Raw genomic sequence first — 15161 nt, 5'->3', positions numbered from 1 at the left:
AAACAAATCATGCTACTAGTATATTAGATGTATCCAGTCCCTTCTTTGTGGTGTGCTACAAATTGCACGTAAGATTATTACAGTGAAAAGTATTTTTAAAAAAACTAACTGACTTTTCATCAAGGGGACGTTCACAGGTCTCTGAATTAAAACAATTACATGATCTTTGGTTTCGCTTTTGTTCTTAGTTGATTTTGCTTTCAGTTCTTGTGCTGGCGATTTGCAGATTTTTTCACCTTTCTTCACTGAAAAGAAAAAGAATCATTCCACTAAAGAAAAAATGACAACTTCCTGTTGCTCTAAGTATTTTGTTCCTTAAAGCTTCCCTTTATTAAATGTTGAATCAATTTTTTTCATGGATAATTTGAAACACCAATCCTCTGAATGACAATTTGGGAGTTTCTCTAGGTATTTAAAAACATTTTAATATTTATCTTTGTTAATTCAGGGAAGGAAACATTTTCATTTCCATTTTAGCAACAGAAAGTTAAAACATACATTGCTGTTTAATGAACTCCGGTTCAACCACAGATGTTATGAACAGCAAACATGAAGATTTCTGTGCTCAAACAATATTCCTCCCCCCTCTACACCCAAATGTTTTCCCCTAACAGTTTATTCTTTCCTTTTCTCTATGTAAATACTATGGGACTCCGATGTAAGTGTTACAGATTGCATGAGTTTTCGTCTGAGGTGTTTAGAATAGAATAGCACTTAACAACTTAATCATTTGTGGGATGTATTTTCATTAACTGATGACTTTGTTGATGATGTGACTAGACTTGTTTGCTTTGGTTGCACGTGACTTCAGCTTTGAAAACACAAATCCTGCCTCCCTCTGTTTTGTGGCTGCTGGGCAGTGTGTGCTGGTGGAGTTGGCTGCTCCTAACTTCTCAGTTTGGCAACGAAAACGTTTGGGAAGGTACATGACTTGGGTCAGTGTCTTCTGGAAATGATGGTGAATTTGTCTTTGTTGCAGGGAAAAGAAGCTGATCACCATCGTAGAATAAATATCTGCTCTCTTTCTCTTATTAAGTGGTGTGCAAACCTCCTTATATGAGGGAAAGCTTAGCTTTGGAGTGACTTTGTTTTCCATTACAGTAATACAATACTTAGTTCCTGTGTAATATGTGACTGTGATCTGCCCCATTGCCCCTGAGGAATTAAACTCAGGTGGCCAAGAAGTATGGACTGGGAAAAAAAGGGGGATCCAGCTCCTCTCCAAAGTATTGGGGTGCCTGATTCTGGCTGCAAATGCATTCAAGTCCAAATATTTCAGAGGATCTAGGTCAACATCCTTTGCTCATTCATAATTTGACTGGACCAGGTCCTGCCCTCTGTTATACTGGTGTAAATCCAGAGTCACGCTGGATTTGCACAACAGTATAGATCAGAGCCTGGTCAATAACAAACACCTCCTGAGAAAACAGCCTGCTACAAAATCTCATTTGTTATTGTAAAAAGAGTTTCACAAGTGAGACTGTTTAGCCCATGTAGAATCACAGAGATTAAAGATGACAAAGATCTGGCTCTCCATTTTCTTGTCAGTGCTGGGTTGTTCCCTGCGGTGCGTTCAGTAGTTTAGATCCAACTCTGCAAAGCACTTGAATGTCTGCTTTCATCAGAAAAATGCACAGCTTCGAGGCTTCCCACACAATGCGTTGGTTATATCGGTTCCCTTTGAAGGAATTAAGATAGGATCAGAAGAATTAGAATTAAGGGGTCCCTTTCTAAGCAGTCAGGGTCTGTATTTCCTTGATGAATAGAGGAGTGTAATCTGGTTTGGATCTGCCCCTGCGTGCAAAGATGTGGAGCTGTAAGTGTAACAGGTGGAGACACCCCCAAGCACACGCTGCTCTGACATGGGGAGTGACAGGCTCTGACGGACAAGAGAGCCAGGGGAGGCATCTGACGTATGTCCTGTGCTTTCACACAGCCCCCTCCTGGCTGTGAGACGGTCCCAGGGGCTGTCAGCTGCTTCCCCGGAGCTGCGCACACTGCTAGCTCTGCCACTTCTGGGACATCTGATAGTGCCCTGAGGCCCCAAGGCCTCCAATCCTGAAGAGGGCTCCTAGAAACGCACAGGAGGTCACTCACGGCCAAGTGCTGCCCTCAAGAAGCCTGTGCCAGCCCTGACAGAGTGCTTTGCTCCTCAGTCTGCCCCTTGCCCAGAATCAGATCTTGGTGTCCCAGAACTTATCCATTTACTTTAAGCCTTCATCCCTTTTCCCACTAATTCCTCACATGTGTGCTTATTATTGTCATTAATTTCATGCTTTACACCTATTTTCTGCTGCAGAGGACCCAGTCTCCTGATGCAGAGAAGTGTTGAATTTGAATTTTATCCAGTAATGGTCCTGTTCATAGAAAACCAACCTCAGAGTTGGCGCTCACTCATCGGCAGCCCTTCTGAGATAAGTTTGCTCCAGTCCCACTGCAGTACCATGTTGTGGGCTCCACAAATGTAGGACAAAGTCTGGCACCCCAGATCAATACGAGGGTGGGAGTGCCCACAGTACAAGTGTCCTCTCTGAGTCAGCAGGGGAGGGGAATCTTCCCTTCTCGCTGAGTGTCTTAAAAGATGGGCCCTGTGTTCAAGATCTGCTCTGGTCCATGGTCAGAGATGTAATGGAAAGACCTGGGATAGACCCTCTTCTTCCCTTTTCCAGTTCAGTAAGGTCGAAACAAACCTGGTTTCCATTTGGCTGGTTTTTGGTGCCTCATTCACAATGAGATGAAGTAGGGGAGAAAAGGGTCTCAGCCTTGTTTCCAATGGACATTACAAAACCCTCTGCTACAAGGGTCAAAGCAACATGCAGGCAGCTTGGCAACTGATCCCTCCTCTTGGTCCCCAAGGAGCAGCTCCTGCCCAGGGATATGACACTCAGCCTGATGGGAATTCTGGAAGAGCCTGCAGCAGACCGTGTCTGTCCTGGAGACGGAGAGAAGACATGGATGGCAGGGCCGTCTGGATAGCTTTTCTCGTCAACACCCATTCAAAGGAGAGAATATTAAAGAAGAAAGCAACGTACACTGGAAAAGCATGGGATTCCTGCAAACATTGTCAGGGCTGACAGTTCCTTCTGTGCCTTTTCGCAGCGGAGCTGCTGGCTGGAGGTTGAAGGGAATGGGGCACATCTGCCTGATCCTATATAGTCTCAGCTTTAGCTGCCTGTGTCTCCACAGTCTGATCCCTGATCCTGCTGGATGCTCTGTCTAACTCTGGTTGTTCAACACCCCCTACTTCTTCTCTTGAATGTCCCTTTTTTCCCCTAGGGAAAGCCCTTGTCTGCTCAGAGGGGCACATGCCTCGGGATGTGCTGCTGGGCTTGTTGGACCCCGGTTGCATTCCTCTAAAGAGAATATGGCAAGGGGAGCAAGACGGGATTTCCATTGCTGAGGGGCTGATGTTCATCCAGTGAGGAAATACATTCTCCCCTGCTTTCAGACTGGTTCTAATGCTGCTGAAGTGGGGCTAAAAATAGTCTGTGCCACTGTGCAAGCCTTGAATGAGGCAGTTTAAAGAAGTCCTGACCCATTTTTACTCATCTGGAAACAGTCAAACTGCGCGAAGTCAGCTGGCCCCTGTCACTTCAGCCACGAAACTTGATCACCCAGCAGGGCAGGCCATGGGCTCTGCTGGCAGGAGAAGGCCTGGTGCAGCGGTCTGGCCCCTACTGCTGGACTGTGCCTGCATTGTATGTGTGCTGGGGTTGATCTGTGCGTTTTCAAAAGGCCCAGGTGCTTACAGCGGGTGAACTACCTATCCAGCCTGCAGTCCACTCCTGAGGGACCTCTGGAGAGCAGAGCAGCTGGGAGCAGTCATGTGAATTGGCGTCTGGGGTTGTATTTGGCCTACAGGCTGCAGATTTGGGCATCCTTGGTTTAGGCTGTGTTCAGCATCTGAACAAACCACATCTAAAGCCAATCTGACTCCACTTTCCTTGGCTCAGAGAGGCCTTAAGGACCAACTCCCGCACCAGGAGGACCTAAGCTGGGCTTTTCCAGGATATCTCGCTTCCCAAGTGAAAGGAGAGAATAAAATGTCCCTGGATCGATTTGCCATGTGGTCTAAAGAACATTTAATATTCTCCCCACAGTATAGTATTGGCACCGCAGTCACATATAGAAAACCCCCGAATCAGCAATTATCCCTGGCCTCTCTGCAATGTGAGTATCAGCATTTTCAGTACAACTGGGAAAAAAGCCAGTTTCCTGCTCTTCCTGAAAACCTGTGCTGGCGTATTCCAACCTCACCATACAAATGATGACAAAAGGGTAGAAACACAGGGTCAGTGGCCAGAGGATGGTGTGCACTGCTCTCCGGAGCAGCAGCTACATCCTGTGCACTGAGCACAGGCGCTGAGACCGTTCAGCTGTTGACTTCAATTTGGCACTGGAGAGAGCCCCAGTGACCTACTCTTGACTTGTGATGTTGCTGTAGGCAAATCACTTTCCCTTTCTCTCTCCATTACCCAGTTTAAAGAGCAGTTTGAGAATTCAGCACTTTTGTGCTTTGAAGATCTAAATAGAGTAATGATTATTAGGCATTTTAGAATCCTCTCGCTATAGTGTTCGGTCCAGTGGATACTTGCCGTCAGTCTGAAACGTGAAGTACAAAGCACTATTTTATATGTGTACTTACAGAACGGTCTTCAGTAGAGAGCCAATAATTGTGATTAACGCCATCTAAACAGCAATACTTCCACTCCTGAGATGTTTCAGAATGGAAGAAGCATAATTGTCAGTTTAACTAAGAAAGCTCCAGCCCTGCTGATAAGAAACTGTCTGCAGAGGTGCAGAAAGCTTCGTCTGGTTAACTTCAGTGGAACTTAAATTGGGCATCTGGCTTGAATTCTCTCAGCTTCAGGTGGGTTAGTGCTGCTGTGCTTAGCTCTGTGTATTTCCACCTCCAAGACAGCCATTTCCCTACTGTCCACAGAGCTTCAGCTCTCATTTGGTGTCTTCCAGAGAAGACTCCTCCTGGAAGCAGTAGCTGCAGGAACGATGGATGAGATTGGCAGTTCAAGAGATCTCATTTATCCCTGAGCCAAACATAAACAAAATCTGCTAATGGAGTCAAAAGCCAGAACATCAGAGGCTGTGAATTCAGTCTAAATTTTATGTAAAATAATCCAAATAGAGCTTACAATGGATTCAAAACTAGGGCCTTTTGATTTCTAACCCCACATCTGCTATTACTAGAGTGTGATGTGTGAACTTTCTGCCTATTAATCCCTGGAAGATGCATGGCTTTGCAGTGACATGGGGTTTGGTGGAATGTGAATCAAACTACTGCTGACCTTCCTCATCCTTTGTCTTCACATTTAGACTGTAAATGGCCATGTTAATTAGATGTGGACAATAAGTATGAAAAGCCACGTGAGGCAAACTGTGAAACAAAAGGCTTTGTGTTCTCAGACGATGAAGAGAACGATTTATTGGATTGTGCATCCATGAACAAAAAGCCCAAAAGGAAGGATCAGCCCCTGGAGGTACTTCCATATTGTCAAGGCTCTGTCTCCTATGAGGTTCCTTGAATGTCCAGCTGAACTCTTTGGCATAGAAACACTGACTCTAAGCAATGTACTCCTAGTCTTCCAGGGGTGGGTTTGCTATGGGTACGCTTATTTTTCCACATGTGTGGGTTCGTTGATCAAAGTTGGAATTCTGTGCATGTGGAGATAATAGTTACAGAAGGCTTCAGAGATGGATTTGAATTGCAAAATTTGGATCTAGCTCTAAACCACGTGCTAATGAGGAGGTATTTTAGTGAGAAGATTTGGATAACAACCACTAGGTGGTTTTTCATTTCCACAGAGGAAAATATATTCTCATCCCTGAGGCAGGATAATTATGGTGAGAATAGCCAGAAGCCACAGCCAGAGAGCTCATAATTCAGAGCCTGGTCCCTCTTGCTTCAATACACACCTAGCCAAACCCCACTGAAATCATCAGGAGTTTTTCCAGTGACTTCAATAGGTTTTTCAATCAGAGACTGTGTTAGCAAGTGCGGTTTAATTTGCTACAAAGATGCAAAAAGAGCTGAAGGAGAGCAGATCTCATATTTTGGCTTGCCAAAAAGAATTTTATCCTCATTTTGTTACGGAGGAGATACAACCTCTGTGAGAGATGCCATAGGTGAAGAATCCTTCCAGATCTGGGAGGTGGTGGAAACGGAGCCACTGCTGTCAGCCCTAATGTAGCTCTCAGACTCAAGAGGGAGATCTCCACCATGGGTAAGCGGGATTGCACCAGCTTCCCTTGGCTCGGTGTGAGAGTGTGGGAGTGGTGTGGTTCAGTCAGCGGTTCTCTGTTCTTCTAATGGGTTTTTATTTCTGCTACTTGCAACCTCTGAGATCACCAGTGTAAAAGGAGTGCTGAAATCCTTACATGTCCCACAGTTACGCTCCTTGTTCATACCCAGCGTTGCTTTTGACTGCCTTGGCCCTGCTGTAGGGACAGGGCGTAGATGCCCCAGCAGGGACCCCACCTGTCCAAGGGGTTCATGCTCTGATGGCTGTCACCAAAAGCTGGGCTGATCTGTTGTTACCATGAAAAGGTGCAGCCTCCGTAGCTACTCTCATTGCTATCAAGTGGCCTCCCAGAGGGGGCAGAGCTATTCATTCCCAATGTAGAAGCTAATGTGTAGTTAATGGCTGCTTTGCTGTAAGGGTGGACTGGCTGCCCAAGGAGTAGCCTTCTCCCAAGCTACGGGAGGTACCAGTCCAGTGGTCAAGCTGTGTCCCAGGGCTCCTGGTTTGCAGGTGGTGACTCGGAGCCAGCAGTTATGGAGTCTGGTGGTGCAGGATCACTGACTGCCATGAGCAAGAGTTTCCTTCCTCAGCCGTTCTCCGGTTGGGCCTTTCTGGATGGAGCCATCCCACCCTGATGCATTGAGCTCTTTGGGAATTCACAGTGGGGACCTGGGTAAAAAATTCAGGCTTGGAAGCTGGGTGCATTTGGATTAATCCCCTCTCTGCCAGCAACTTCTTTTGTTTATGGGCAAGCCAGCTGGAGTCTAAACAAAACTTCACTGCGCTGCAGTTCCTTATTTGTGTGCATGTTTGTACCTGGCTACATCACAAGAATGTGGACAAAATGCAGCCTGATCTTGGATTGGAAAGTCCTCTAAAATAGAAATGATTAAGTCTTCATTTATGAATGGTAGGATGCTGCCATAGTCTCACAGGTAAGGTTTATGCTGTTAAGGAAAACAAGGCTTTGGATATTTATGTAAATGAAGCAGAACGGCTTACCAGGCCTTGTGGTGTTATCTGATGCAATGACAGGCATCTCCGTTCAGAATTTATGCTCCTCTCTAACGTCCTGTAACAACTTTTTTTGTGAATCTCACAAGACACGATGCCGTGCCAAAGCTTTCCTGAGAGAAGTACACGCTGCTGATAAGGGCTTCTCTGTTTGCTACTCTAGCTAATTTCTGTTTCAGTCTGTGCAGTCTGGGGTTAATCAGAGTAAACCAATTTCAAGGAGTTGGTCTGGCATCTTCTCTCGGGCGTTCAGTGGCTCTCCTTAGCTTGGCCTGCGAGTCATGCTGTGACTTGCCTGCCTGCTACTCTCTGCAACAGCTAACTGCAAGGCAGAATTGCAATAGTTCTCTTTTTAAAAAATTTCAAATGAGCGTCTGGCCTTTCTGCCAGGCGAGGAAGCCGTGCTGGCCATTTGGCAGGCACTTGCAGGCATCACTGCGTTATAGCAAGGCTGAGGTGATGGAGATCTTTCAAAAGAGCTCTGCCTTGTGAAAATTCAGGCCCAGGTGGTTCCCCCTTGGGGACCCCTTCTGGTTTGTAGTGTCCCAATGACCTATACCCTCAGAGATGCTGGAGCTGCTCTGGACATCCCAGGGAGCACTGGGAAACACTAGATTTGGCTTTCTACCACCAGTTTGCTCTCTTGATCCAAGGGCTGCTGTAAATTGCACCAACTCGTCCTGGCTCCCTAGCCCATTGCAGTATTAGCAGCCTTTAGCCATGGCTTTTACCAAGTGCCAGAGGGTCAGGTGGTGGTGGTGTAACCTGGATAAAGGTCTACAACAGTTTTCTTAAAAGGGGTAATCCTCAACCGGTCATTTATTAATGATCTTCAGGGCTAAGGATCTGTTTCTCTCTTTCTTCACACCTGAAACAGGATAATTTCCACAGGGACACCATGTAAAGAACAACCCTTCTCCTGCTGCGCTAATGAAGTTTTCTCTCACTTTTCTGCAGGCACCGCCTAGGACCCTTAGACCTCGCTTCAGGAAGAAAAGTACCTCGTCCTCTGCCACTGAAACAATGTGAGTGCAATGAGCCAATAGCACCAAGATCCACAGAATGTCTCTCTTCTGCCTTAAAGAGCTACGTGTTAATAATGTAGAAAACAGCAGCGGGATGGATGTGCTTTGATGTACAGCATTGTAGACATGGCCTTTCTCTCTCCTGTCTCTGTATTCTTCTGTTAAACGCTTCTACACGCATTTGTCTGCAACATGGTTAGGACAATCTGACAGGCCCCTGCAGATACGAGTCCTTGTTTCGTTCGCAGAATATACACCCGCTCACGCTACTCCTGTAAGGCTGTACATTTATAATTCTTATTTGTGTCCGCATAGCTCTAGCTCTGTGAATGCACAGTAAAAACAAAACTAATCAATTGTTCATGATGATACATTGACCGTGTACTTATTTATGGCTTTATCATTAATGAAGTGGATTTGCAGAAGCCATGGCTTTCTCTTCCCTCCCTTCCTCCTCAAGACTGTGAATGATATAGCAAATGTTGAAATATTTTGACTGTACAAAATGCCCATGATTCATTAGTAAAAGCTGAGCTGCAACTCCATTTCTCTTTCTGCAAATCAATCACATGTATTCTGAGAGAACCACTGTACTAAAAATGTAGAGACAGAACCACTTAGAGAGGATGAGGAAGAGATGCGCAAGATAAAATTAATGGTTTCAACAAAGTAATGAAGGGGGAGTCTTAATTTTGATCAGCCTGAGCCAAGAGAGTATTGTGTGGAAAATGATGGAGGCTAGAACCAGGTCGTATTGCTTGTCGCAAATGTTCTACTGCCAGTTTTAAAGTGTGAGCAAGCCAGGCTCGTAATTGCTGCAGCAACAGAATTTAGAATGATTTTAGTGACTTATTTCCAGGGGAAAAACGCACCTTTCTCCCCGGCGTGTAACAACGTCAGCTCCAGTGTTCTGCTTTCCTGGTGTGGTGCTGGATTTCTACTTACACGAGCAGAGCGGGGCACTGGGGCCGAGCTTCCTTTTTAGGCCTGCAGTTTTTGCCTGTAGCATGGAGTTTGGTTAGAATCACCAGAACCAGACTGAATGGTGTATTTGTATCCATATATAAATGAGAAACATAAAAGAAGAGGAAGACGTTGTAGGATTTGTGTATTTGTGCTTCAAGTTGGTGTCTCTTGTAAGTGTTAAGCATGTGAAGTTCACACATAAGTTAATTACGTGACTCTCTGTGTTTGCTCTCGGACCTATCTCATAGACTAGAAAAACATTTAGCATTATGTAGAAGTGCCATCACTAATGGATCAATACACGGACTTGATTAGGAATAGTACTGTTAATCGTGTGCAGGTGCAGCAGACCAGGATGCCAGTAGCCGGTTGGAGTGTATCAGGCTCAGAAATAAATCTGAAGTGGCCTTTAAAAGCTCTTCTCTGCCGGATATGCATCCGTATCCCAGCTGTCCCGTTCTGATGCATCCTCGAGGGTCTCCCCAGAGCTTCCAGAGTATGTGGGGAAGAGAGAGATAAACTATGCGCGCACACAAACGTTTATCTGACCTGGCTAGGAAGTGGAAAAAACAAGCAGGTATTTCCTGTGTCTGCCACAATATTTGGCCCCATTACCTGAGAATTTTATTTCCTTTTCATGTGCTAGTTCAATCATATTTTGAAATGGGTAAGAAGGAAACAGTTTTCAGAAGGTAAACTGAAAACAAAATCTGTCTAAATAGCAGTTACAAAAGAGTCAGTCCTTAGAAGATACACAGCAAAAGCTTTGAGGAGCTAACCTTGCGTGTTTTATTTTTAAGCAGCTTTAGAGTTTATTTGATTTCTTTTGGCAAACATTAAAAAGAAATAGAAAAACTGCTTGCAGTGTTAGCAGAAAATAAAATCCTGTTGCAAGCAAGCTGTTTGTCTGCTATGCAATAGGCTGCCATAAGATTAAAAAAAAGCTGACAAGTTTGCACTCAATAATGCCAAAAAAAACCCCATAGAGCTACATAACATCTGACAAATTCTATTCTCAGACACGCTGTATTAACATTGATTCTAAAATTATTAAATGTGCGTCTAATCTGCTGTTTTACTGTAAACTTGACTGTTTAGATTTTCTTAAGTGCTGAGGTGAAATTGTTGACAAGGGAGTTGCCTTATATCTCTCAAAACATTCACTGTATAAATGAGAAAAAAAAAGACTTTTCATATCTCTGGCAAAAATGTATTAATTTATCAACTGAGCTGTATATTTGTGTATAGATAGGTAGACAGGAAATGTGAATGCCTAAACACGTACACTTAGTGCTGTAGTGTTCTGTATACAGAATAGAGTGGTCATTCGCTTTTAATTCGTCATATTCCACACAGAGGTTGTTTACAGATGTTGCCCCAAGTTTGTCATTTTACTACTTGGCTATTGCATTTATTTAAAATAAACACCAGACATGAAGTTTTTTTGTTCCAGTTTTTCTTTAGTCTCTGTCAGGGAACGAGCCTGATTCAGCGAGTCGTGTTCCTACTCTGATGCTGACCCCTCGTGGCAAGCCAGAGTTTGCAAAACTCGATCAGATAGAGGAGAGGATTCACGGGTGGCCATGGGAAAGCACTGCTCAGCTTCCTCACACCTCGGGCTGTGACGGTTGGCTCTGCAGCTTGCAGATTACTCCCTCCTCCTCAAAGCACGCAATCGCTCCGCTGATGGCTTAGAATAGCTACAGATCTGGGATTCCCGGGGTTAAGAAAAGCCTGTTCATAGAGGCCATCGGGCAGCTGGCCTCTACAATCATTCCTGCAGAGCAGGCACCACCTTCCCACTTCTCAGCAGAAGGCCTGGAACACATAACCTTAAGAGTTATAGGTCAGCCTGAGAAAAGACAACCTTAAATCAGGGTAAGGGTGGTCTCATGTGAAACATTCATTATTGCATGCAAGGAAAATTGAGGCTTTGAAGGTACAGAAACTGCAGCTGAAGACATTCTATGGTAAACGGGCCTGTAAGTTACCTCACCACGATACCATAAACTCACCTCAATTATAAACAGAATAAACTTGGAGCAGCTCAGTGCAATCCTCCATGACCCCTTTCTCCTCTTGGGGCCAGCATCAGTGCAGTTGCAGTGGTTGCCAACTGCTGAATCAGGGTCATGCCAAATAAAGACAAGAAAGACTTCATGTCTAATCACTTGAAATAATGCCATATCAATCTAAATTGTGTAAGTGCAAACCCAGCACAAAAGGAAAGGAAAATCAGGTTATTTGTTCCTAAAGGGAGGGAAGAAAGCTGCTTAGAGAGGTATAACGCTCCTTAGCCTTGTGTAAACAACCTGCTGCCTCTGACTGCTCTCTGAAATGTGTTCTCCTGTAGTAATGACATCTATGTACTTGTGACTGAACGCTCGTTAATCACCGTCTCCTTTTTGCTGTCTGTTCTGGGTACCAGTTTTGCATCTAGCACCATATTTGAAGTAGCAGAGAACACCATGTTGGGATTTGCATTTATACAAACTATTTAAGAATCATAACTGTGCACTTCATGTGATTTCTTTCTGTAATCAGTAGAAAAGATCTGTGATGAAACAGTACACTTAATGCCTCACCAGGATGGACATTACAACAGTATTCCAAAGGTTGATGTTTTGCTGGTTTTGTTATACTGCTCAATATACATCTTGAATAAAGTCTTAATCTTTTCTTTTAAAAAATAAAGAAAACATCTTTATTCTGTTCAATGTATCTGGCAGGCCAGAATAATTACTTTTATTGCTGTATTATTTTTAATCTCGATTCTGGCTAACTGTATATAGATGTATTCACTAAGTGCTGCATGTCCTTCAGAACTTTTCTCTGTACTACGAACTGGAAAAAATACAGCTACTGAACACTCTGAGTAACCAGTGAATTCATTGAAACGCTACAGCCTTGTACAGCAAACCACCTCTTGTTGAACAGGTGGCTCTGGAGCCCATAAACAGAGACTATCCGCTTAAAATTATTAGTGAATATTTTGAAGCTGCTGCTAGAAGCAACTGCTTTTCTCTCACTTGCTGGAGTATCAGCTTTGTAGAGAAAGCCCATGATCTAGCCCTTACCAAAACCGGAAACTAGTCGCATCTCACACTGCAAAAGGACCCTGTAATAAGTTCTTTCATGCATACCTGTGATCAGAGATATGCAATATGCAGTGTAAGGTATAGCTATGCTTAAAGAAAGAGTAAGTGAGAAAATATTCAGAATTCACTGCTTGAGCATGTAGAGTAGGACCCAAAGAGTCTATTCTACTGCTCAAAAAACCAACACAAATTATAAACTTTGAGTCCTGTAATGAAATTCTATAATTAAATTTGGCTAATACTTTTTTTTTCTTTTTTAATCGGTTATCAAAACTGCAGGTAACCATGCAATGCCCGTTTTTCTGTGCTCCCCAACATGGGAGATGTGGCAGCAGTCTATCCGGTACCGTAACAGGCAGCAATGCTGAAATGGGACCCTCCTCTCCTTTCTCCCCTTCCCCAAAGAAACTCCATTCAGGGAGCCACCAATAGCTACGGACAGAGCAAAAAATATCCTGAAGTTATCTAAACATGATTCTTTAGAAGATTTTAAAGTATGTTCAATTTTTCACTGTCTTTCAGTGATGTTTAGACTGTGTTCATCCACACACGTTACACACACTCACAAGATTTTCAACCAAGAGACTTCAGAACATGTAGGTGACCTGACCTCTGCTAAGTAAAATACAAGATATTGCTCAAAATATTCTTGAACATCCCTTTATTTTGGGCACCGAGACTCATGACTTTGTCCAGATGATATAGGCATATTTATTCATGAAATTAACAGGCACTACAGATTTATCTTTGGAAACAGATAAAGCAGATATTCCATATAACGTCACCTGTTTGCTAGAGCAATGCAAAAATTAAACAAAAGATTTCTATATACGAAGATTTGTGCGATCATGATACTTCTGATAGGGATCATCAACGTACCAATTTCTCCTCTTCCAGAAAGAAGTGGTCATTTTATCTAGGAGTTTACATTGTGTTCTGTTGCACAACACCAGCTCTCTCAAGCGCTTTTTCTGGGCAGCGGACTTTTTCCACAATTTTTTCTTGTAACCAGCCTGTCAGAAGAAAATACATGAAAGAACTTTAAGGCAGATTGCTGTATATACAAGTGTAGTAATACTGATAAGCAAACCAGAACAAATAATTCTGCTTTCAGGAAGTCAGGAGTCTATTTGGTTTTTTATTATTTTTTAAACTTCCATACTAGCTACTTCTTTCTAACAGAAAGGAGGACAATTACCCCACTGCCTGTAAAGAACAAGCACTTTACAAGAAAATGTAAAGAATGTTAAAAAAAGAAAAAGGAAGTCTTACCCTTCTCCTCACCCAAAGACCATTGTGCAGTCGGAGAAACCGCTCAACCACAGCTTTCACGGTTTTCCTCTTTCCATTCCGTAAGCTACAATATGTAAGAGTCCTCACTGGCTGCTGAAGTATACTTGGAAGTAGAGATGTGACACTACAGGAAGAAAAATGGGGAAAAACAAACAGGAATAAAATATCTTTTCCCTAAAAATAATTACTGGATTTTTCACATAATGAGAAATTAGAAGCAGCTCTCGCTTGTATGAAGAAGTTCAAGAAGAGCTGATCTAACATTACCATACACCATTTAATGGATGTGTATGTATCAACGCTTAAACTGCACTGCTAAACTCTAGCTAAAATTAATCTAGAAGTCATTGTTCCATGAGGAAAAGTTGTCTCATTTATTAAAAATGTAAATAAAAACTCAAGGATAAGCATAAAAGTGTTAGAGTATTAACATGCTGAGAATTTAATGAGCAAGAGAAAGAATGCTGATTATAACAAGAACCTTAATTGCAAAGCAAACTGTACCTATGCAAAGCATATTCCATTTTACATCCTCTTTTAAGAGTTATGCTTTAACAGAAGTGGGAGACTTTGCATTAAAATACAGCCCTGTTTGCTACAGTAAGAAGCAGCACAAGAAATTTTTCAGACAACAAAGAGGAAACTGTTTGTGTCAGTGTCAGAGAGAAGATGGAGTTGGTCAACATTTAGATTTAACACTTAAATAATTTCCCTCGTGACCCCCAGAACCCTCTTTCTTCCCCCAGGGCCTTCCCTCAGCGGGATTTACCCCGCGAACGCCCGCCGGCAGCCACGCCGTACCTGCTGAGGACGGAGGCGGCTCCCCCGCCGGCCGGCCTGATAGAGGGCAGCGGCAGTGTCTTCGCAGGAGCCGCCACCGGCGTCCGCGCTCGTCCGACGCACGGCACCGAGAGGCCCGAGGCGAACCGGGCGCTGCGGGGGCGGCCGAGCGCCAGCGGGGCCCCGGCCCAGGCCCGCAGCGGCCGCAGCAGCCCTGCGGAGAGGAGAACGTGAGGGGCAGCGGCGGCTCCAGCGCGTCCCGCGCTGCCATTTCGAGGGCCCGGCGCCTCCCCACCCCCGCCAACATGGCGGCTCCGCTCCGCTCCCCTCAGCCGCGAGCGCAGCGCGCGCAGCCCCCGCGAACCGCCACCCACCCGCCAGGGCGCCCCGCACCGCCGCCATGGCCCCGCGCCTCCCGGCTACGGCGGCCGCCGAAGGACACGGGGCGGAGCGAGCGCGGCTCACTGGCCCCGCCCAAGGCGGCTCGGCAGCTGCTTAAAGCCACCGCGTTTGCGCCAAAACCGACATGGGGGCGCGGCCCCTCCCCGCCCCCCGCCGCCCAGGAGCGTCTGATTCCACACTGCAGCTACGAGCGCAGCGCGCGCCACAGGGCTGGGACCCTGGGCCCCTGTGGTGAGGGCTACCACGGCTCCCCGCCCTGCCCCAGCGCATGCGCCACCCCGGCATGCCTCGCGCCTGCGCCCCGCGAGGACTCATTTGCATACTGC

General features: G+C 45.0%; 2 protein-coding genes across 3 annotated transcripts in view; one reads left to right on the top strand and one right to left on the bottom strand.

Annotated features, from left to right (window-relative positions):
- Positions 1-12137, top strand: part of REEP1 (receptor accessory protein 1) — a 69356-nt gene extending 57219 nt beyond the window's left edge. The window contains exons 8-9 of one of the 2 annotated variants that reach the window (XM_026112802.2): positions 5356-5495; positions 8229-12137. In XM_026112802.2, coding sequence (XP_025968587.2) covers positions 5356-5495; positions 8229-8300 — 212 coding nt within the window. In that variant the 3' untranslated portion in view covers positions 8301-12137. The remainder of the gene's footprint in view (positions 1-5355; positions 5496-8228) is intronic. The other variant, XM_026112801.2, reaches the window with a different exon arrangement.
- Positions 12138-13004: 867 nt separating this feature from the next.
- Positions 13005-14998, bottom strand: MRPL35 (mitochondrial ribosomal protein L35). The gene is made up of 4 exons (XM_026112803.2): positions 14808-14998; positions 14455-14647; positions 13633-13777; positions 13005-13373 (listed from the first exon to the last, which is right to left on the bottom strand). The coding sequence occupies exons 1-4, from the start codon at positions 14833-14835 to the stop codon at positions 13185-13187; spliced, it is 555 nt and encodes a 184-aa protein (XP_025968588.1). The 5' UTR covers positions 14836-14998; the 3' UTR covers positions 13005-13184.
- Between the last annotated feature and the right edge of the window lie 163 nt (positions 14999-15161).

Source organism: Dromaius novaehollandiae, chromosome 4 (genome assembly GCF_036370855.1).
Source record: "Dromaius novaehollandiae isolate bDroNov1 chromosome 4, bDroNov1.hap1, whole genome shotgun sequence".
Classification (NCBI taxonomy): Eukaryota; Metazoa; Chordata; class Aves; order Casuariiformes; family Dromaiidae; genus Dromaius; species Dromaius novaehollandiae.
The sequence above is the reverse complement of the archived record's forward strand: the minus strand, read 5'-3'. Positions and strand labels throughout refer to the sequence as shown.